Raw genomic sequence first — 22,079 nt, 5'->3', positions numbered from 1 at the left:
GCGTCATCAGTATCTATTGGCATCAAATAGTTTCCGTTTTTTTGTGTGTTATACTTCTTTTTTTTTCTTGGCTTTCCTTCCAGGTTGTTAGTACTTTCTCTTCTCGGGCGAGGCTGTACCGTTCCTTGTTTTCCTCTTGTGTGCGTGTCGGGCGTGCGGTGTCCTCGAGCGCACGCGTCTCCTTCACCCTCCCAGCTGGGATGCACGCACGTGTCTGAGCCTTCTGCATTTGCGTGCGCGTGTGTGCGTGTTTGCTTGTTTCGTTTCCCCTACACCTCCTTTTTGGTCTATGGTTTATCCTGCATATCATCTTGGCTGTTGTCGTGTCCTTCTTTCCCCGTCGGTGCGACTATTCTCTCCTCGCTTCCCCCCTTTTTTCTCGCGTTTCCGAGCACATCAATCTTTTGGCTGCGTCTGGGCTCTCGCTCTCTTTTTTTTTCTTCGCCTCCCGAGTCTCTCCACGTTCGTGTACTGCCCCTCCCACGCCCTCCCTCCTGTGCTTAATCGTCATCGAGGATTTACGTAGCCACGAGGGTACCCAGGGAAGAAACGAGAACACCATCAGACACGTTGCGAAAGTTAGAACAGGCAAGGAGGGTCAACAAGCGACGCCGTTGCCAGCGGCAAGGCAGGAGAGAACGAGGAACTGAACGGACTTCCCCTTGGGAGGAACGACGAGTGAGCACGAAGCCCCCCCCCCCCCTCACTAAAAGAAAAAGAGCACAGGCACGCAGGATAAGGGACACAGCAAGGCCGAAGTACCCAACGATTTTCTTGGACGGTCACAGGCAGGCATACGGACGAAGGGAAGCACAATACACGGAAGTGTAAGGAGCGACCCAACGGCAGATAGGGATCAGCGAACATCATCAACACACACACACACATATACACATACATATATATATATACGTACAAAGGAGGCTCCCCTTCTCCCTCCCCCCACAGAAAGCACAGACAGCCGCCGCCGCGACACAGGAAAGGTATAGCACGGAGAAAACCGAACGCACAAACAGAAGGGACACATATACAGGTCCGCAAGCGCACGAACTCACATACCCCTCCCCCTTACCCACCCAACAGCAGCCTTTTGTCTCGAAGCGTCCGCGCGCGCGTGCGCGAGTTTTTTTTTGCGTCTTATTTATTTTTTTCATCTTTATTTTTATTGGCAGAGGCTTGAGCAGTACTCCGCTGATACCTCTGTTGGCCTCGTAAGCGATCCGCTGCCTTTCGGTTGCTCTGCTTGTCCCCTCCCTCTCCCTCTCCCTCTCCCTCTCCCTCTCCCTCTCCCTCTCCCTTATTTTTGTTGTTGTTGTTTGTGTTGGGCTCTGCGCTTTGTTTTTTTTCATCATTGTTGCGTTTTTTTTGTTTGTTTGCTCCCTTTTCGTTGCTCCCCGCCGTGCACGTGTGCTCGCCCCTTCTTCCCCCCCCCCCTCTTCACCCCCTCTTCACCCCCTCTTCACCCCCCCCCCCCTCCTCTTCACCCCCCCTCCTCTTCACCCCCCCTCCTCTTCACCCCACCCCCCACCCACTCCTTGTGGATCGGCCATTCGTCTTACCCTGCCCCCCTTCTCCATCCTTCCCTGCCGGCTTCAACCATAACCCGGGACCCGCTAGTAGGGCCTTTTTTGATAGGCGGCTTTTCACCCCCTCCCCCTTCCCCATTTCGCGCCCTCCCGTGCTCACGCTCGGTGCCGACCTTCGTCCCATCTCGCACTTGCGACACTCCAGCGACGACAGTGGCGACGTGTCCACTGCCATCACAGCGAGGGCTGCCATTTCTAGCGATTTCTCTCTTTATCCGTTTTCTGGCTTGCTGTGTTGTTACTCACTGCCTCGTGCATCTATATACATATATAGTATATAGGACATTCTCTCGTTGTGGTCGTCGTAGTGGTCCACACAACGAGACGTAACGAGACGTTCCCCTACCGAGCGCGAAGAAGGCGAGACAACAAGAAACATCCGAGATTCCGATACGAGAACGGATACAAGTCCCACACATTTTTTCGGTTTTGTTGTGCAGCGGTGCATCGTGCTCTCTCTTTCTCTCTCTCTCTCTCTTTGTTTTCTTCTATTCGTGAGTTTATTTGGCTCATTTTTTGTGCGTGCGTGTGCGTGTGCCCCCGCCATACTACACAAAGTGGTGCTCATTTTCTGCTTGTTTTCCTGTTTTTATTCGTTTCTTTCACTTTACCCAGGGTGAACGGGCGAGCTTTTTGCGACGGATGCAGTCGTTCAACGCCCCCTCAGCAGCCATGGCAGGGTCTACACTCGCCTCGCGGCACAGCAGCGGAGCAACACGGCCGCTATCACCGCTCTTGCCGCAGTCGCTCAGTATGGAAAGTGAAGGACCGCTTGCAGGCACGCCGGCCGCCGCACCGGTGACAGCTTCGTCCACAGCGAGAATCGTCACCTCGAATGCCCCCACGTGCATGTCTGACGCTCATGATTCTGTCAGTGTGACTCAACACCATGTCTGTGTCTCTGTGTCCTCCGCCGTTACGTCGCACGCGGCATCCACGTCTCCCACGCTGCCACCGCGACGACCACGCAAGTTGGCACTCGCCTCAGCACACATGGTTGTTTTACCGCACGGATCTCACAGAAACGGTAGCGGCAGCGGTGAGGATCTGCTGTCCGAGCACACCGCCACCCCCCCGACGCCGTCTCCCGCGCTAGACGCAGACCCTTCGAGGCTGTGCGACATGCATAGCTTTCCAGACGGTGAACCGTGGCCTTCCAATGACCCGGCTCACGGGGGCTTTGGGCCTCACCATCGGCACATGCACACACTGCCGCGGCTGTCGGAGGGCGCACTGAGTGCTCCAGCGGAGTCTCGGACTGCCGATCTGCTGCCTCCAGCTCCTCGTCAGGGCGACGTCGGTGCCATTTCTGATGCCGAAGGCGCCGTCGTGCGTGCGCACACCTTGTCTGTGTCCGCGACAGCGGCGACCCTAGCCTCTACCAGGTCGCCAGCCAGGCGTGCAAGTGTGCTGCCGCCCCCACCGTCCCCCACGTTCGAAAGTCCTGCTGTGCCGACCTCTCCCCCGTTGACCAAGGATAACCAGGACAACATGAGCCCCAGCTACAGCTGCAGTATGAGTATCCCGTCGCCATCGCCGGCATTCAGTCCTTTCACGCAGCAGCCGTCGCCGCCGCTAAGTCCTGCCATCGTGGCGTGCTGTCCGGCGCGGGGAACGGAACAGAAGGCCGTGCAGCGCCAACGATCTGAAAGCGTGCCGCCGAGCGCGGTCGCGCACAAGCTGCTGTCGACAGGGTGTACAGCAGAGCCGGACATGCCTGTGGTGCACCCCGCAGCACGTCGCCGCTCATCATACGTCTCCGGCAGCACCATGCTGGGCTCTTTTTGTCTTACGGAGGATGGTGTCGAGAGCAGCGACGGGGGCGCTACAGCAACGGCGGACACGCCACTAATGCGATCCAACACCAGCCGAGCTACCGCCTTCTCCAGCGCAGCTGCCGCCGCCGCCATGACCACGACTAGCGCCACACCTTACACGTTGCCTTCGCCGACCACCACACAACGGTGCCGAAGCGCCTCCGCCATGATGCGATACGCATCCACTTTCTTGAGCAAGGATGGCTCCTCTGTAGATGCCAGTGCTGCTGCTGCTGAGGCGGCGCTGCTGTCCACACCGTCGCAGTCAACGACCCACCCACCGTGCGCTCTCTCCTCTGCGGTGGTCAGTAGAATGCAGAACGACAGGGACAAGGACAACGGGGAGGTCGCGGCTACGGTGCCCGCCGTGGCGGTGACACCTGCGATGCCGTCGACGTACCATCTGCTCACAGCGCCGGCGACAGGCGCGCGAAGTGATGACCTCTCCTGGTTTCTTCCATCCTTGCCTGATGGCCATGCTCCAAGCTTCCTTGCCGAAGCTCCGCAGCATCTGCGCGCGTACCTCGCCGCCGAGTGCGACAGAGCCATGCGTGCCGTGCAGCGGCAAGAGTTGTGGGCGGGGCAGACGGCCGCCGGCCGCGAAGAGCTGCGGCGACAGGTGGAGGGGCATATCGTCGCGAAGCACCACAATCGGGCGGAGGGGCTGCGCAAGGATGCCTCGGCATGGCGGCTTCCCCTGGAGGCCCTGTGGCCAGAGCAGCCGCTGCGTTCGAACAAGGCTGTTCTGGTTCTTGACGATGGTAAGAGCAGCGCGCGTTCTGCTGCTGATACAACGATTGCCGTCGCCGGGGATGCACTTCCGTCGTTGGCTCTCTTCCCGCGACTGATGAGCACTTCATTGCCCTGCATGGAGTTCAGGCGGGGCACGGCGACGCAGCCCGAGGTACACACGTCGACGCCGACTCGCACCGAGCCCGCTGGAGACGAACAGGATGCGGTCGCCGTGGGATCACCTGTAGAGAAGGGGGATGTGGAGGACAGTGCCATCTTTGAAAAGTCAGGGCTGGCGGAGTCCCAGGGGCGGCCAAGCAGAAGCGAGGCTGCCGCTTCAGTGCCGCTGCCGCCTGGTGCGCCACGGTCTCGCGCGTCTGTAAGCTTCTTGGGCTCATCCCTGTCGTATGAGGCGGCATTGCTGGATGCAGCGCAGGAGATGTCGGGATAGGCCGCGTCGATGCACAGCAGTTGTCAACGCAAGGTGGGGCACGTGCGTGTGCGTGAGTGTCTTCTCCTTCATATACCCGTCTACGCTCGCTTCTTTTCATGTGCCGTTGGGATTTGCCGCATGCATGAAACGACTGAAGCACATCACGTGTGCGTGTGCTGGTGTGTCTGGTCACTGGACCCCCCTTCCCTCCCCAACCACCACACCACCTTTTTCGTTGCTTTTTCTATCATCAATGTGCGCCGCTGCTCCATCCTCTTGTAGGCACCCCCCCCTCCTCCCCCTCCCTCTCGACGGACATCTTCGATGAACGTCGAGCGCCGTTCTAAGCCCCGACTTCACTGTTTCTCCCTCCTTTTGTTGCTTCTCATTTATGTGCGCGCATGTATGTGTGTGCACGTGTGTGTGTATGTGTGTGCTTGGTCGCTTCGTTCGTGTTTTTTGTGTTTTCTGTTTTTGCTGGTCCTTTTCCATGGTCGTTGTTGGCTTCGGTGTGCCTTGGTATGCTTGGTGCGTTCCCGGCTCTCGCTTGGATTTCTTGTGTGTTTGATATCTTCCTGTAGCGCACGTGCTTGTGCGCCATTCTTCCCTGCCTACTTTCTGTATCGCTGCGGTGTTTGGTGTTGGCGGCATGCGTCTTCACGGTGCCATCTCTCTCTTCAACACTCCCCCTGTGCTGACCACTTGTGTATCATCGCTTCCTCTGCCTGCGACCTCTGCTTTTCTGCTGCTCCTGGAGTCTCTGCGTGTGTCGCTGTTCGCTGTGTGCCCTAGCCCCTGCGTGTGTATGCATCTGTGATACCGGCTGCGTGCGAGAGGGACGCGCACATGCTCACAGAACCGTCTGCCTCTCACATTTTACTTTAGCCCCCACGACGGGGTCTTTGCAGTTATGCCGCACATGCATGTGCACACACACGCACACACTTGTTGTGCTTTCCCACCACCCTCCCGTCTCTCGTTTCGCTGCCTCTTCTTCGCCTCCTTCTCCTTCGCTTTGTTTCTCTCCTCTACTTCAGTGTCAGCGGAAATCGGTGCCGCGGCCACGCACCACGCGCGCACGCAACGGAAGACGTCCATGTGTACTCCATGTGCATTTTTGTTTATGCTTTTACGTGTGTTCGCTTGTTTTCCTGCTTCGGCGATGTGCCTTGCAGCCGTTTTTGCGGGGCTCGCAAAGGCAGTGACGCATGTCTCTGGTCGGAGCGAGACGGGAGGGAGGGAGGGAAGGAGGGGGTGACAAAAGGGGGAGTTGGGTTGGGCGGATCACCCACCACGTCCGGGCTTCGGCCCCTTTTCGTTCTTTTGTTTTCTCGCCCCCATCATCTGTGACGGCAGGACGCCCACCCATTTCTGTCGATGTGTACATCATGTTTTCCTCAGCGATTCCCTTTACTCCCGTGATACTCCTTCCCAACGCTGCTCTTCCTCCTGAGAGAGAGAGAGAGAGAGAAGGGCGCATTCTTTCTAGACATCTTTTCGACTTGGGCTGCGTCTGACCGAGACCCCCCTCCCCCTGCATTCTATAAACCTCCTCTAACCTGGGCCGATGATTGGAGCGCAAGGATGTGTGTGTGTGTGTGTGTGTGCTCTCTCTCTGCTTGTGTGACTGGTGCAAAGTACTTCTGTGCGTACTATGGCGACGCACAGACATGCACGCCGGCATATTGTACACGACGCACCACTTGATTGCATCGACGCCGCAATCCTGCGTTCTTGTGCGCCTTTTCCGTGCCTCGTTTCCATTTTATTGATTGATCTATTTATCATTATCATTATTATCATTATTATTATTTTTGTTGTTGTTGTTGTTGTTGTTGTTGTCGCTGGCTCGTCTCGCGTCGTCACTTTTCTCCCTTCCCGCTTGTTTTCTGCTCTTGCCTTTGCCTGTCTTCTTTGTTTTTTTTGTGTTCCTTTCGCCATGTGCTCTCTGCGCGCGTCGTGCATACCTTGTGCGCATATCATTTGTATTCGTTTCGCCGGGGAAGGAGGGGTCGATGTCGTGCCCACGCATGCTCCGCTCGATGCAGGTGCGATGTGCCACTCCTTTCTTATTTTCCTTTCTTTTCGTGTTCGCGTTCGTGTTGGTGCGTCTTGATTCGGCTCTCCTTCTTCCACTTTTTGTTTGTTTTTATGTGACGTACACGAAGGGTGTCGGCCTCTGCTTCTGCACACACCCCGCGGAGCTTCTCTCCACACCGTGCTTCTTCCCGTGTGCTGCATTTATCATGCTTCACGTATTCCTTTTCCCCCTTGTTGCTGTCGTTGTTCGGGAAGAGTCGCGGCCGCACACTTATACATGTGAAGTTCATATCGCCGTGCTCATCTTGTTGGCTTTCGTCCTTGTCTCGCACACTCCGCTCTCATTGGAGGCGACGTGTCACATCGTCTTTTCCATACCCGTCACCGATCGTTTTCGTTTTTTTTTTGTGTGTGTGTGTGTGTGGGGGGTGGTGATGTCCATTTTCGTGTTGATGCGTGCGTTGGCTTTCGTCTATCCGAATGATCTGCGGGTGCGGCGCGCGTAGTTGCCTGGGTCTTTCCTCCTCTCCTTCTCCTTCGCTTTTTCTTTTCTAGTTCGCTGTCGCCGTCGCTGTCCGTATCACGCATCGACGTTTTTGTGTCCGTTCGATCTCATTTTCTGCTGCATGTTCAAACCTTATTTTTAGCGTACTTTTATGCTCTTTCGTACATCACCCGCGTCGTGTGAGGCTACGCCCGTTATCATGCCGTCGCCTTCTCTTTCTCTCCTTCTCTCCTTCTCCCCTCCTCTTTCCACGGCCGCGGTACGGTACCTTCACTGTCTCACGCGCATTCCGTCTTTTACTCCTTGTGCTGCCACCATAGTTGATTTCGAGTTTGCCGCTGTTGTTTTGGATTTTTTTTTCTTGCTTGCTTGCCTGCGCTCATCATGCAGACCTCTCGACTATTTTGAATGCTGTTTTTGCTCCCGTTACCGTGTCGTTCCTGTCTTCTTCCTCGGCACATGCCTGTCCCTGTCTGTTTGTCTCTCGCAGCACAGTGTACACGCTTCCCTCTCCTCCCCTCCCCTCCCCTCCCCCCACCCGAACTCTGAAGAGCGCGACGCCCGCTTGCTTGTGCTTTCCAACCCTTTTTTTTTCGGTGCGGTTTAGTTCTCTTGGTGCGTTTCTCCAGTGCTCTCACCACGTCTGTGTCACTCTCTTCGAACCAGCGAAACCACCACCACCACCACCACCACCACCAACAACAACCATATCTACGTCCACATATGTGCGCACGAGCGGCGCAGAGGGAGAGGGACGCGGATGCGAATGGATATGCGATCGCCCTTTTCAGTCTTCTGTTCTCTCTGTCCCGCTTCTGTTTTTCTTTCGTTGTCGGTCCTTTGTTCCCCACCTTGAGTGGCTTCTTCACCAGTCACCCTGGTGCTATCTCATGCACATGCACACGTAGATGTGTGTACAACGTATCTGGTGGCGGAGTACAACCCCCCCCCCCCCCCCCCCCCTCCCTCCCCCTCTTCCTCTCTCTCACGCGTCTCCTTTCAGACCCCAAATCTGCGCAGGCATGTGTGTCTATGTATGAACGTTCTCGCTCATGTCTCGCGCTTCTCCTTTCTTACTTATATATATATATGTGTGTGTGTGTATATATGTGTGTGTGTGTGTATATGTGTGTATGTGTGTACGTTCGCGTCGCTCTTCGTTTTTCTCCGTCGCTGAAGATCCGTCGATGCGCCTCCGACTCCCCTTTTTTTTTGCTTTTCTGGTCGTTTTCTTGTCTTTCCCAACTCTTCGGCTGCTCGCCTGCACGTGACCGTTCACATGTTCATTCTCGGAGACTCGTTCGTTGGAGGTCGGTGTGAAGGCGCCTTGTGCTGTCGATCTCTCTCTCTCTCTCCCTCTCTCCCTCTCTCTCTCTGCATGGCACTTTTTCTTTTTGGTTTTCTTCCTGTGTGTGTGTGTGTGTGCGTGTGTGTATGTGTGTGCTGGCGGTGCGTTTCTCAGATAGCTGTTCCGCTGTTCCAGGTGTGTGAGCTACGCGAACCGCAGAAAGTGAGTGCTCGTTGAATCCATCGTGTTCAGCAAGGACGCGCGTTACGCATGCCAAAGACACCCGCACCAATACACACGTGCGCACTCACGCACCCCCCGAAGAACCGCAAGTTCCACAGCGTACGTCTACTACGGCCATGGCGGCTTCTGCTGCTGCTGCTGCGACCACGGCGGCTGTGCGGGTCCAGTGCTACCTCTCAATGCTTCTTTTTCACTTTTCTTTCTACGTCCTGACTATCCTTTCTCTCCTATTCATTGTCTTTTTTAGCCGTGGTAGCAATCCTTTGGCGATGTGTGTGGTGGGACATGGTGCACTGCCGAGGTGCCGCTCACACTTGGCCGTCTTCTGCTGGTGGCAGGGGTGTGTGTGTGCTCTTGGTTGTGGCTTCTTCGTTTTCTATGCTTCTCGGTTATGCTTTCAGCTTCACGGCTGAGATGCTGCAGCGCTGTACACACTCGCAGCCTCAGACACGCGCATCCTTTTTCTCTCACACATACAGGCACGCTTTTAATGTCTATACATTTTAATTCGTTCACTTTTCGCTCTGCATCGTCTGTTGAGGCGGTGCCGGTGTCGAAATCGACTTCCCCACCTTGTCTCCCTTGGCGACCGGTGCTATCTGTGCCATGGCCCGACGTGTCAAACCCCTCTCTCTATCTCTGTGCCTGTGTGCGCCCGCGTGTGGCGTACATCTGGACTCGTTTTTAAGTGCTGTGTGGCGTCTTGCACTCCTCTTTCGTTTTCTTGCCTTTCGATGTGCACCTCTTCTATTCTTTTCGTCACGCCCACAAGGCTGCCTCTCCGCTTTACGTTCCTTCTCCTCAGTCCGATGCTGCTGCTGCTGCTCTCATCCCATCTCCCGTCTCCGTCACCGCACAAGGGGCTGTGACCACCACCACGGCCGCTCCTCTGCTTGTTTGCCTCCCTTCCTTCATCTGTCTCCTATTTCTCCCGCTCGGGTTTCTTCTGTTTCGGTTTTCGCTGTTTGCTTCATGGATGGGCGCTTCAGTGGATGCGTGTGCGTGTACTGCATGACTGGTATGTGAATAGGTGTGCGTAGGCGACTCTATACATGTGTCGATGGGTGCATGTGTGCGCGTCCGATGGGGATGCCTCCGTCCCCGTTTTCCTCGTCCCTCGTTCAACCAGCAACCCCCTCTCCCCATCGCCCACCACAGCCTCAGAGAATCCCGACCCTCTTCTCTTGGGTGCCAGGAGTGGGCCTGCCGTGGCCCCAAATGCGCAGCGTCGTTTGATATTTCATTGCTTTCCTCTGCAGCCAGTGGGGCGTCGACGGCAACCAGTCATTCGCGGACCATGGACACGCCCACCTTCACGCCTCTACGCGAGGCTCGCCCTCTTTTCCTATTTGGACGTTCTGCCTGAAGCGCGCCTAGGCCTCAGGTGCTGACGGAACACACACGCACACACGCATGGCAGAAGGCCCGTATGAGAAAATGACGGAGCGAGAGAAAGAGCAAGGCTTGTGTCATAGAAGAAGGAAGGGAGATGGAGTGGCGCGGGGGGGGGGCGGCGGCACAAGAAACGAGTGAGGTCGCTGAGTGTGCACGCATTTCGTGGCGCGTGCCCACCGGTGCGTGTGGCGGCGCCAGCGGCAACGGGCCATCCCCTCTTGGCCTACTTGGCTCTACGCCCAACCCTCTCCCCCTCTGTCTCTTGATGAGAAGAGGCGCACCGCTCAACACCTCGCACGTGACGGAAGGATGGCTCTTCGCAGCTGGGATGGACGTAGGTGTTTTGTCTATTTTTACTTCCGTTTATCTAACAAGCTGGCGTCGCACTTGGCAGATAGCGAGCACGAGGCACGCTCGTTGCGTCAGATCGTGTGCACTGTGTAGGCTGCGTCGATGCCCCTCGCCCCCCTCCCCCAACTGGAAAGGGCGTCCAAACAACAGAATAAGCGAAGACACATCAATTGCCTTCGTGACTGCGGTCGCGACAGGGGTGGGGTGGGGGATGTGCGTTTTGGACGGCGTGAAACGGCCGCCTCGTCCTCACTGTATCTCTGTGTCGTGTCGGACATCACTGGCTGCGCCTCTCCTGCTTGCGTGCTCCTTAGACGAATGGAGACATGAGCGTAAACATGCACGCACAGACGTAGCCCTTGGCTGCAGCCTCTCACATCTCTGTCACTGCATCTCTCCACCGTTCATGTGTGTGCTTTCCTATCTCATTCTCGAATCGTGTGCGTCTCCGCGTCCCTTCTGTCGGTTCGCCACGCCTGTCATTAACACGGATGCCTTGTCACTGTTGTTTTCTTTGTATTGTTCTCTTGACGTTGGAACTTACCGGGACACCCTCTCCCACGATCTCAACGCATCCACTAACACAATAGAGTCGCAGCAGCTGCAGCAACGGAGATAAGTCGTCCAAACAAGGCGTTGTCGCCGTGAGTAGAAGGGTGTGAGCAGCTTTTCGTCTTCTCTTTCCCCTTTTCATCTTTTTTGTTCGCTATCGCGTCTCCTCGTGCGTCGGGATAGCGGTCATGGTCTTGTTGTACCGTCGCTCTCTCTCTCTCTCTCCTGTTCCATCCATCGTTGCTCTCCATGGTGATTGACCGTGAACCTTACCTTACGGACCCCCGCCTGCCGCAAACAGCAAAGGACAGACACCAACGCAGCTTGTGAACGCTACCCTCACACACGCACACGCACACGCGCACGCAGGGACTGTCTCGTGTTTCGTCTTGGGCCTCTCTTCCCACATACACCTATCCACCCGCCCACCCACCCACCCCCACACATACACACATATACACAGAGTCTACGTGCAGATCGGGCCGTGCACACACGCGCGCCGCAGCGGAGCTACACCTTTCAAAGGCTTGCCGCCTCCCCTTCCCTACCTGTTTCTCAGCCGCTGCTGTGGGCCAAATGCCGAGAAACGAGCCTGGTGCTAGCCGCTTCACCAACATGAGCGCACCGGCTCTGAACGCCGCCCCCGGTGCCAAGGGGTCGGCGCTGCCCACCCCGACAACCGTGCGCTCCACCCCCGCACGTCTGCCGCACCGCCCCATCTCCCCGTCTGTGAGCTCGTTGCTGCAGAAGGGGCTGGCGATGTCTTCGACATCTGTGGCGTCGCTCTCCTCGCAGCGTGGAAAGGCAACCACCACAATGAATACCACCACCACCACGCGGCCCACAGCGGCACCAGCATACCCATACGACGCAAACACGAAGGGGCTCGAGACGTATCTCCCTCGCCTCCAGGCCGCTGCAAGCCGCGCCAGCCCAGTGGCACCGTCCAAGGCACGAAACCCACTGCCGGAGGGCAGCGCGCAATCTCGCTATCTACCATCATCATCCTTGAAGGCGCTGACAGTCGCCGGTGCGGCTGAGCCTGGTGTGCCTGCCGCACGCTCGCGAAACGATTATCGCACCTCCCCTGTTCGGGGTCGCGCTACTCTCGGCTCATCTCAGCAGCGCACGAATTGGGGTGTTGAGACGGCGGAGGAGAGGGACAGCGAAGATGACCAGCAAGCTCGATCACCCCTGCGTACGCTCGCAAACCTGCCGCAGCGCACGCAGGAGTTGTGCGAGGACCTCATCACTCTTGACTCTCTTGTCGAGGTGGATGAAGCTTTCTTTACCGCACAGGAGGACATGGAGGCGCGCATCATGGCATTGCTACGGTCGTGGCGTGAGGCTGCGGCGGAAGGCGACTCGCGAGGTGGAAGCCGTCGACCCTCTGGCGTTTATGCTCTGGCTACTGCGTCGACTCCAACCGCTGCTGGCACACAACTGGGCGATGCGGTCGCCAGCAGCAGCAGCGGTGGTGGCGGCGGCGGCGGGGGCACGCAGCGTGTCCTGCAAGACTTCGACGAAGCTCGTGACCGCATCGCTCTCTTGGAGAAGTTGCATGAGGAGCTCACAGAGATGGAGGGGCAGCATCGCGAGCTCCAGCGCCGCTACGTGGTGGAGGGCTCGCCGCTGTCGGCGCTGGATGAGCTCTGCGCGCGGCTGGACGGGGAGGACGGCGAAATGCGCGCAAACGGCGATGAGGCAGGCTACGCTGAAGGCTCGGAGAAGGCTGACTGGGGTGCCCATCGAGACGGCCGATCGAAGGCGCGACGACGGCAGGAGCGCGATGTGGTGCGGGCCGGAATAGCTGCCTGCCGTCTTCTTGCCGACCGACTGCGCTCTCGTGGCATGATGATCGTCGATCGTCTCACGGACGAGCTCCTCTGCATGCGTTCCGAGGTGACGCGACACGACTGGACGGCGTTGCAGTCGTCGACTCCCCTCACCCGAATGGACCGTGTAGCACCCCTCGACTCGCGCAATGACAGTCCCGTCTCCGGCGCCCCGATCAGCTGGTGCACATCGCTCTTCCCGCCACCGCACCTGGTGGCGGCGGTGAGTCGAGGCGGGAGAGACAGCGCGCGCCTTTTCGCGAATAGCAGTACACATTATTTCGGTGAAGCGGCTGGAGGCGCGCACGGCAGCGACGGCGATGAGTCGGACCGCTCCAAAGCCACTGTGACGTCCACAGAGACGCCAGAGTCTTTTGTTCTTCGCGTGCAAGTGCCGGTCTTCGCATCCGCCGCACCGCCTGCCTTGGCGACCTCCTTGCCAGCTGCCGTGACCACGACCGCGGAAGGTGCAACGGTGACCGCAGCAAGTTTCACGTCCCGTGTCAGCGGTGATAGTCTCCATTCCTCGGGCTCAGCGGAGAGGATGCGAAGGCGGTCAAGCGGAGCCGCGCAAGCACTGTCAACGGCACCGCCCACCACCGTCTCCGTTATCGCCACTCCTACTCGCTATGCTCTTGTCCAGCTGTACGAGTACTGCCGTGAGGGGCTCGCCGCCATGCTCACTCGACTCTGCGCGCTGCGTACCCGGCACTCCAAGGAGGCGGAGCTGCTTCAACAAGAGCAGAGTGCGATGGACGTGTATGATCCTGCCGCAGACGACCTTGCGGACCGGTGCGCGGCGCTTCTTCGTTACGTGGCTCAGCTGGACGCGTGGGCTGGGGAGGTGCTGCAGATGGACCAAGTGCTCCACGAGCGCGTGAAGCTGCCATTGGATGCCGCCCTGCAGACATGTGAGCGGGTGCGTAATCAGCTGCTGGAGGTGCTGAAGCAGCGGTTGGAGGACGAAGAGGGGCGCCACAACGAACGCGCCGCGGCAGCGGCGGATGCCGAGGAATACGGCGGTGAAGCGGATGACCGAGGCGAGCATCATCTGCCGCATGAGCGAGTGTGCGACGACAACAGCGAGGAACTGCACGCATTGCCAGGCGAGGGCGGCGAAGGGGATGTCAACGATCAGCGCCGGATGTCGGGCTCGATTGGCGACTATCGGGCGCATCGAGTTACTCAGCCGCCTGCGAGGGCGTCATGCGGCGCCGCGCCACCCACCGCCCTGCCGCGTGCGTCCGCTGCGTTCATTGGGATGCTCGAAACGATCTTGCAAGACCAGCAAACCGCTGGCGAGGCCCTTTGTACCACCGCAACGACCTTCGCTGGAGGCACGTCTGGAGGCGAGCGGGAGCTGGACACCGGCGAGCACTGTGGAAAGGACGGTGAGCCAAGCGAGGAGGCACCGGCGCCCGAGCAGGGGTCGTCGGCAGCAGAGGGGCACAGTGAGGGCACCTGCGCACTGGCCGGTTTAGCGATGGCGCCAGAGGCAGAGCCCGTGAACACGCCGTCCGCAGCCCACTCGCACCGAACGACAGCGACGGTGGCGGTCGACAAAACGAGCGCGAGCGCGGCGGCTGACACCCAAGCCGATAGACCGAGCGAAGGCATCGACACCGGCCATGTTGCTGGCCGTCGCCGTCAACGCGATGATAGCGAGGACGAGAGCGAAGACACTCCCTCGCATTCTGTGCTGTCCCAAGCCACTGAGCGAAAGCATGCGCATACCTCGCACCCCACCTCGACGGCAGCGCCGTCGCATGAGATTACCGTCTACATCTCGTCAACGTCTTGCTCTGAGTTGGGGGAAGAGCTTGGGGAGGACGTGGGCGTGGAGCCGAGGGCGGTTGAGACTCAGGGAGGAGTGCACCGACTAGCGAAGATGCCGGGGCCTGAACCCGACGACAGCGATGGCGACGACGATGTCTCTGACTCCGATAGCGGTGACGACTCTCGGAACAGCAGGGAAGGCAATTTAAACCCCGCGAACCAGCGCCAGCGGTACGCCCTCGGCAGTAGCAACGGTTTAGGGGAGGGACTTCGCGCCTTCTTCTCCGCTGTGGTGCGCCGCGCCATGAGCTTCAACGACAGCGATGACGACGCCGATGAAACTGAGATGGCGATGACTTTTCAAGGACGGCAGCAAGGCGGTGCATCGCAGCTGCCTTCGCACAAGCGTGCCCGCCGCGAGTAGCAAGCCATGTTGAATGCCAGCAAGTGCTGCTCTGTGCACACCTGTTGACCTACTATTTACCGTGTCTTGGTGGGGGTGGGGTGGGGTGGCAGATTTGAAAACAGCAACCACAGCATAGGGACCGGGCGTGTGTGTGTGTGTGTGTGTGTGAGTGTGTGCTTTTGTGAAGGAGAAGGGAGTAACGCACGGATGGCTGTGTGTGCGTCTCTTCCTCCCTCATCCTCCTCCTCTATCCTTCCGCCCCTCCGCCCTTCTGCCGCCCTTTCTGCTCCCGCCAGCGCCATGCGAACACGCGCCACGGCGGCACACTTCTCTTCATGTTCTCTCGTTTTTTCTACTAAAGAAGTATTTTTCGCTTCATCGGAGTCCTCTTATTCACTTGTTCGGCGATTGTTTGGAAACTGTCGTTGTTGTTGTCGTTTGTCGTCATCGCCGCCAATGCCTTGGCGCACACGCCTGCGGTTCTTGGATGCCGGCGCTGTGGCTGCCCTCTTGGATACTCGTCGATTTCGTCTGTGTGTGGGCGTTCTTCTTCGCTTGCTAGAGACTTCACCACCCCGTCTTCTTTCCTTCGCGTGTGCAATGTGCGCAGACTCACTTTCCTTTTATCATCTCTGATCGTTGTAACGCATGAAGGGGGACAGTGTGGACTTACCCCCTTCCCTTCTCCACCTTTCTAGTGGGTGTTGTCGGTGGCGTCTCCAACCAGTCCTCTTCTTTCATGTGGTGTTGCTTCGCCCGTGCTCGTGGGTGTGCGTTTACACGTGTTTCGGCTCTTGGCGTCTTGCTTTGTTCCTGTGCTTTGGCCTGTCCCCTCCTCCTCAATGTCCTTCCCTCTACTTTCTTCATCTGTCACAGGGCAGCTACTGCTGCAGCACACGCTTCTCTTTCCCTCGTGCGTATTGTGCTCCTTTGTCTTGTCGGGACTCCCTCACGCCAACACGCACACGCGCCCTCACGGCGGCACACCCGCCCACAACCACACACACACACACACACACGTGCGCACGCGAAGAGACACGCTACAAAAGTTGTGTAGAAAGAGAACCGAGAAGCAATCAGTAGAAGACAGCGAGAAGGGGCGCCTGTCACGACCCGCAACGTGACAGGCGCTCCTCACTTCCCGCGCTCGCGTCCCGCGCACGTGTTTTCTTGCCTGCCTGCGTTGAAAGTCTGTGCGTGTGCGAGAGAGAGGGGGGGGAAGAGAGGGGTGCGTGCACTTTCTTTTTTCTTGTGGCACTGCTGCTGATCGTGCCTCGGTAGCTGCCTGTGCAACATACACCCACACACGTGCGTAGTGACCGCTTTCCTGTGCCGCTGATGCATGCGGACGACGGCCATGATGGCGTCCTTGTGGCGGCTTCTCGTTCGCCTATGTCCGTCTACCTTTGCCGTGCTTCTGCCCTCTTCTTGCTTTGCCGTCCTCCCCTCTTGTCACCCTCCCCATACACGCGCACATGCGCGCGCGCCTGCTCTGCAGTGGCGGGATCCCGCTAGCACCCCCGCGTCACACCCAAGCACGCGGTCAATGAAGCGGAGAGTACTTCGCGCGCACGCTAATAAGCGCTGCCTGCGCATCTTGTCTGCTTCGCATCTCATTCAGACATCGTCGTCTCCTTCTTCTTCGTTTTCGCCCTCGGCGGCCAGCGGTGACCGTGGCTACGCTGTCTTGTGCGACGCGTCCTTCCTTCGAGCGGTTCTCCTGTCGTACTGGCAGGCCAACGCGCCTGCTATATGGCGCGAGGCTCGTCGTCGCAAGCTGCGTAAGGCCGCCGCTGTTACCAGCGCAGGCGAGTCCACGCGCGCGGGCGTGCCGTCGGGGCTCCCAGCGCCACTTGCGGCGGACAAGATCGCACGGCTGCCGTTTGGTGACTTGCCGGCGCTCTCCCCTCACGCCTTCCTTGTGGCACTGCTGTGCGACGCCTTTGAGGGCGAGGGTAGGAGCCGGCCGGTGAGCGGCAACCCTGCAGCCGCTGTGGCAGCCGCCACACCGCATGCCGACTCCACCTCGGTTTCCAAGTTTCACTGCTACTGCTTACCGGAGACCGTGGCGGCCCTTCACCGCATGCGCGATCACGCCCCGACCTCGGCAGCCTCCGCGACGGCCTTGGTGAACCCGTCCCTGCCAAACTCGAGTGTCGTCGACGCTTCGTTGACCGGAGCGCAGAAGAAGAGCGGCGCCAGCTCGACGCGGCAGAGACCACCCACTCCTCTGCCGTCGACAACGCCGCCGCGGTCGGAGCAGCACTATCGGATGACTGAAACGGAAGCGTGGCTGTCTGCGTCGTTTGGTAACCTCGCAACGATGGGCGACAGCAACGGCAACAGCGGCGGCGCGCGACGGCACGGTGGGCCGTCCCCCTCCGCCGCCTTCCCGCTAACATTCCAGGAGGTGCCGGCGGCGGTGGTGAACCACCTGCTGAGCCGCATCACGTTGATTCAGTCCGAGGAGCAGCGGCATCGTGATGCTGTCACCGTTGAGGGTCGTGAAGTAAGCGGGTCGCCGGAGATGGCCGATGGTGCCCCGCTACCCACGCGCAACGAGTGCAGGGCCATTGGTGAGTTTATGCTTGCTAACGATACCCTCCTTGGTCGTCGCCCACGTGAGGGCATAGACGCCTCTGCGTGTGCCCCGAGTGCTCTGCGACTGGTCTCGATGCCGTTGTTTGGCGACCACCGCTTGGCGACGTACTCGCCACAGGGCGCCGCGGCAAATCGCCGCCGCCGCCGGCGCAGCAAGAATCGCAGGGCTGCCGGCGGCGGCGGCGATGACGTGGGCGAATTACCGTGCCTCGCTACGGGGAATGCAGGGCTTGCAGAGCCACAAGAAGCGCGAGGGAACGGTGCCGGTGCGACCCCCTCCACCACTTCACACCCATATTCTCCTCGCACATTCTTTGTGGCTACGCAGAGCCACGACGTGCGACGCCGTCTCGCGGCCGTGACACCACTGCTACGATTGACCACAAACCCAGATGCGCTGTGGATCGAACAACGGGGAACGGCGTACCACTATGGTGAGGAAGGTGCCGAAGCTCGACGACCACATATAGACATGAAAGGGCTGGGTAACTGCTCCTCATTCTCTGTGGCGGCCGCAGCGTCTTCACGGGGCGGCCGGGGAAGTAGTGAGCCCGGGCCGCCACGGTCTGCGAGCTTCTCCCACACGCCCTCGTTCCCGCACGCGGCCACGGCGACCACGACGGTGATCGCAGCCGCGCCGCAGCTTTCACGAGCCGATGTCGCCTTCATGAAACACCTTGGCACTGCGGCTGAGGTGCCACTACCGGCAAAGCCCTCTCATCATCCGCACCAGCAGGAGCAGCAGCAGCTGCAGCTACGCGCGTCGCCGGCATCCGACACCGGAGTGAGCAACAGGGCACCGGTAGACCGAAAGCGGCGACGCCAGAAGGGGCAGAATCCGCTGTCTATGAAGAAGAAGCAGAGGCGAGAGGTGTTCCGCGCCCACTGAGTCAAGGTGGTCCGCCTCTGGCTGTCATCTCCACACGGCGCAGCGCACGCGCGCGTTCCCCCGTGCCACTTCACGCTGTGTGCGGTCACCACCCGTGCGTGCGTGCATGTGTGCTGTTGTGCTGTGGCAGCCTCACCTCGCCCTTGCGGATGCTTTTTCTTGTCCCTCGCTCGCGTCTATCGCCTTCCCTAGTCCCGCACTGCTGCGCTTCGTCTCCACGCGGAGGGGTCGTCGGCGAGGACACCCGAGAAGGCGCCTGCAGCGCCGCATATGCGAGCAAAATGTGGACCAGGGAGAGGGGAGAGGGGGGGGGGCTTCCTGCGACATCGGCCGACCCTCGCCCGCGTAACAGCGCTGTTCGTTTACGCTGATAGCAACGACGTAATAATCCAAAAAAAAAACAAAACAAAACAAAACAAAACCGATAAGAGGAGGATCAGCAATGCGTGCCGCTTCCAGGTGTGGTGGTGATGGTGGTGGTGGTGGTGTGTGGTGGTGGTGGTATGCTCGCGCATGAAGCAAGAGCAGAGTGAGTGAGTGAGTGAGAGGACGAGAGATCGGTGGACGAAAAACGTCAAACTTGTCTTCGCTTGCCGGCCCACACATCAGTGGTGTGACGAAAACAATGGCGCTCACTTGTGATACCACGTCATCGACCCCTTCCCAGGCCTCTCTCCCCACTCTTCCCCTTTAGTGGATCGGCTTGCCGATGTCTGCGACCGGTATCGAGAGATGTGTGTGTTGGCCCATGCGTGTTTGTCTCTCTCTCTCTCTCTCTCTCTCCCTCCCGCTGTCTCTTTCACGCGTGCGCGCACGCCGTCCCGCCCCTCTCTCTTCCCTCTACCTATGACATGGAAACGCACGCATGGGAAGGAATTAAAGCGAGAAAGCGAAGAAGGTGGAAGCTCAAGCGAAAGGCGAGACCCGCACAACAAACTAGTTCCGGCCGGCAGAGCTGCATACACACATACCGCGGCGGTGGCCACATCTACACCCTTGCCATCCCTTCCCTCTTCCTAAAGCGATGCCACGCTCCTCCTCCTCTAGCTCCGCCGCGGACGCCGCTTGTGGTGGTGGTGGTTCTGCCGCCGCTTCTGTCGCCGGCAGCGCGCACAACACAGTATCTCAGACGGCCATGATCCACTTCAAGGATGCGGTCGGCATGCTGTGGTATGCGCTGCTCCTGGCACAAGAATCGCACCACGAGCAGCAACGCCAGTCGATCTGGAGCAGCGTGAAATTCACCACGGAAGATGTGGCGCTGAAGAAGGGTACAGCAGCAGCTGTGCAGAGTCATCGCCAGAGTTGTGGGGGTGTCGGCGGTGGCGGTGGCAGTGGCAGTGACCCCAAAGGCAGCGCCGGTGCCTCCATCCCAGCCGTCTCACCTACGGCCTCGACCACTGGCCCACTGTCAACCGCGGTGCAGCGGAGCGACTGCGAGTTCGACAGGTGGGGAGACGTGGACTGGACGCTGCTTGCCGCCCACGTCTACGCTCTGACGAGAGAGCTGCACAGTGCTCGTGCACTCCACCGCGTCGTTGCGGAGGACATTTATAAGGGGGCATACAACGGTGATCGAGAGGCAATGTGTGCGGCGTGCGCGCTGCAGCATGCCGAGATGCTTGCCTTTTACGCCAAAGAGGTGCAGGAAGAGGAGGTGCGTGCGGCAACGGTACGGCTTCAAACGCCGTTGCCCATCCGTGCCGGCGTCGCCGGCGGCGGCAGCAGGCTGGCATGCACGGCCGGTGTGCTGCCAATCGACTCGTCCCTGGCGCCCTCATCATCGATGGCGGGGGCTCGCGCAGCACGCCCTCCAGTTACGGCGGGTATACAAGGCCCAGCATCCTCTTTGCAGAACTCTAGCAGCGGTGAGGGCAGTGCCGCGCCTGCCTTGCCGTCTACGCGTTCCGACTCCGGAGCGTCTTTGCTGGCCCCGACGCAGTGGGGCGGAGCGTCGACGATGCCGCGGGCAGCCGCCGTATCCCACCCTGTCAGCCCTTACCCGAGCGGCGCTAAGCAGACGACGACAGGCGAGACAATCGCGGATGTGCGCGTGGCCGGCGTGCCCGCGTCTGCCGGGGCAAGCACTGCTACGTGCGCCCCAGGCTCTTCGCCACCCTCTTCCCAACGCGACAGAGATATCGTTGGATTGCATGCAGCCGGTGGGACGGGCAGGGCGGTTTCAACGGACGACGGGCAGTTGTTAGCGCTACTGCCACACACACGGCTGGGAAGTGTTGCTGGCGTCCCGCAGCACTGCAGCCACGCCGTGGCCGATCAGAGTGCAGCCATCTCCGGACAGTCGCTGGGCACGAGCGTAGCGCACAAGGGCGACCACACCGTGCTGCCTTCCACGACGCGGCCGCCGTCGCCGTTCGAGCCGGATCCTCTCGACTCGCCATGGTATGTGCTCTGGTGCTCCTTGCCATCTCCACAGGCCCGCGCTCAGCTGCACCTGCTCCGCTACGCCACCCCGCTCTCTCTGGAGGACTTCTCCTCGCTGCTCGAGCAGTTCTTCCTGGTGGACGGAGCTGATGACTTTCTCTCCCCAGTGCATGCAGCCACCATCATGGAGTTCGCCGGCGTGCGCTCTGGCCCCTACAACACCATCGTGCGTTCTCCTCTAAGCCTCGCCGAGGTGCGTCGCTACATCTCTGAGAGCCACCGCCAATACGCGCGTGCAGCCATGACGGTGCGTGCGAACCACGCAGAGGGTGTTGCCAGCGTCGAGGCAAGGTCTCGCCCTTTACTTGGCACACCTTCGTCGAACCCTGCATCAGCACTGGCCACGTCCTCCACACTGGAGACGTCGCACGCTGCCGTTGCCGGCAGCGGTTTTTCGGCTCCATCAATGCCGACCTCTACGAAGGCTGAGTACCGCGGTTTGCGGCGCGGAGGTGCTCCGTCGGCCGGCGCACTCGGCAGCGACGCCCGCTCTCTCCTGGACAGCGCCGCAAGCAGTGAGAGGCGCATTCTGACACTAGCAGAGCTGGAGCGCAGTATTTGGCACGTGGCAGCGAACTGCGTTGTCTTCAACGCACCAGAGTCCCGCTACCCCCGCACCGCGCGGCACTTTGCGGCGGCATGCATCGCAATCATGACGCGGTACTGCGAGAAGCAACTGGCTTCCTTCTTCATCGCTTGACAGATCTGCCCGTCTGTTGCCCACACGAACGTTAAGCGCCACACTCACGACGAGGGCGAGGGTCTCCGGGGTGCTCAAGTGCGCCTGCGCGCCGTCTTGTCTGTCGACGCAATCACGTCGATACTTTGTTCGCCTTTCCGTGTGTGTCCCCCCCCCCCTCGCACTCTCCCCCCTCCTCCTCCTCTGTGCGTGAGAGGGCAGAAGCCCCTCACATCAGACACGCGCGTCTCGGTGTTGGTCGCTGTCCTCTTTCTTGTCCCCCGCCGCCGCCGCTGCGCTTACGCGGCGCACGACGTTATGCCCTCGAACGTATCTGTGTTAGTGAGGATCGGCATTTGAGTGCACATCACTGCCTCTCTCTCTCTGCGTGCTTGCAGGCGTGTGGGCATCGCGTCTGTCAGCTGCACTTGCCCGCATGCGTCCGACTCGGCAGCGCCGCGCATGATGCAACCTACTCTTTCTCCTCGTCAACTCACCCGATCTTC

At 59.5% G+C, this 22,079-nt stretch overlaps 4 protein-coding genes across 4 annotated transcripts; all 4 read left to right on the top strand.

Annotated features, from left to right (window-relative positions):
* Window positions 1-2,228: 2,228 nt before the first annotated feature.
* On the top strand, window positions 2,229-4,586 carry LMJF_12_0460 (hypothetical protein; the record flags this gene model as incomplete). The annotated part of the gene is made up of 1 exon (XM_001681600.1): window positions 2,229-4,586. The coding sequence occupies one exon, from the start codon at window positions 2,229-2,231 to the stop codon at window positions 4,584-4,586; it is 2,358 nt and encodes a 785-aa protein (XP_001681652.1).
* A 7,115-nt stretch (window positions 4,587-11,701) lies between these two features.
* Window positions 11,702-14,977, top strand: LMJF_12_0450 (hypothetical protein; the record flags this gene model as incomplete). The annotated part of the gene is made up of 1 exon (XM_001681599.1): window positions 11,702-14,977. One exon carries the CDS (start codon window positions 11,702-11,704, stop codon window positions 14,975-14,977), a length of 3,276 nt encoding a protein of 1,091 aa, XP_001681651.1.
* Window positions 14,978-16,316: 1,339 nt separating this feature from the next.
* LMJF_12_0440 (conserved hypothetical protein) lies at window positions 16,317-18,449 on the top strand (the record flags this gene model as incomplete). Its single annotated transcript, XM_001681598.1, has 1 exon — window positions 16,317-18,449. The coding sequence occupies one exon, from the start codon at window positions 16,317-16,319 to the stop codon at window positions 18,447-18,449; it is 2,133 nt and encodes a 710-aa protein (XP_001681650.1).
* A 1,135-nt stretch (window positions 18,450-19,584) lies between these two features.
* LMJF_12_0430 (conserved hypothetical protein) lies at window positions 19,585-21,594 on the top strand (the record flags this gene model as incomplete). The annotated part of the gene is made up of 1 exon (XM_001681597.1): window positions 19,585-21,594. One exon carries the CDS (start codon window positions 19,585-19,587, stop codon window positions 21,592-21,594), a length of 2,010 nt encoding a protein of 669 aa, XP_001681649.1.
* Between the last annotated feature and the right edge of the window lie 485 nt (window positions 21,595-22,079).

The sequence above is a fragment of the Leishmania major genome, chromosome 12 (assembly GCF_000002725.2).
Source record: "Leishmania major strain Friedlin complete genome, chromosome 12".
Lineage (NCBI taxonomy): Eukaryota > Euglenozoa > Kinetoplastea > Trypanosomatida > Trypanosomatidae > Leishmania > Leishmania major.
Note: the sequence above shows the minus strand (reverse complement) of the source record. Positions and strands in the feature narration are given on the sequence as shown.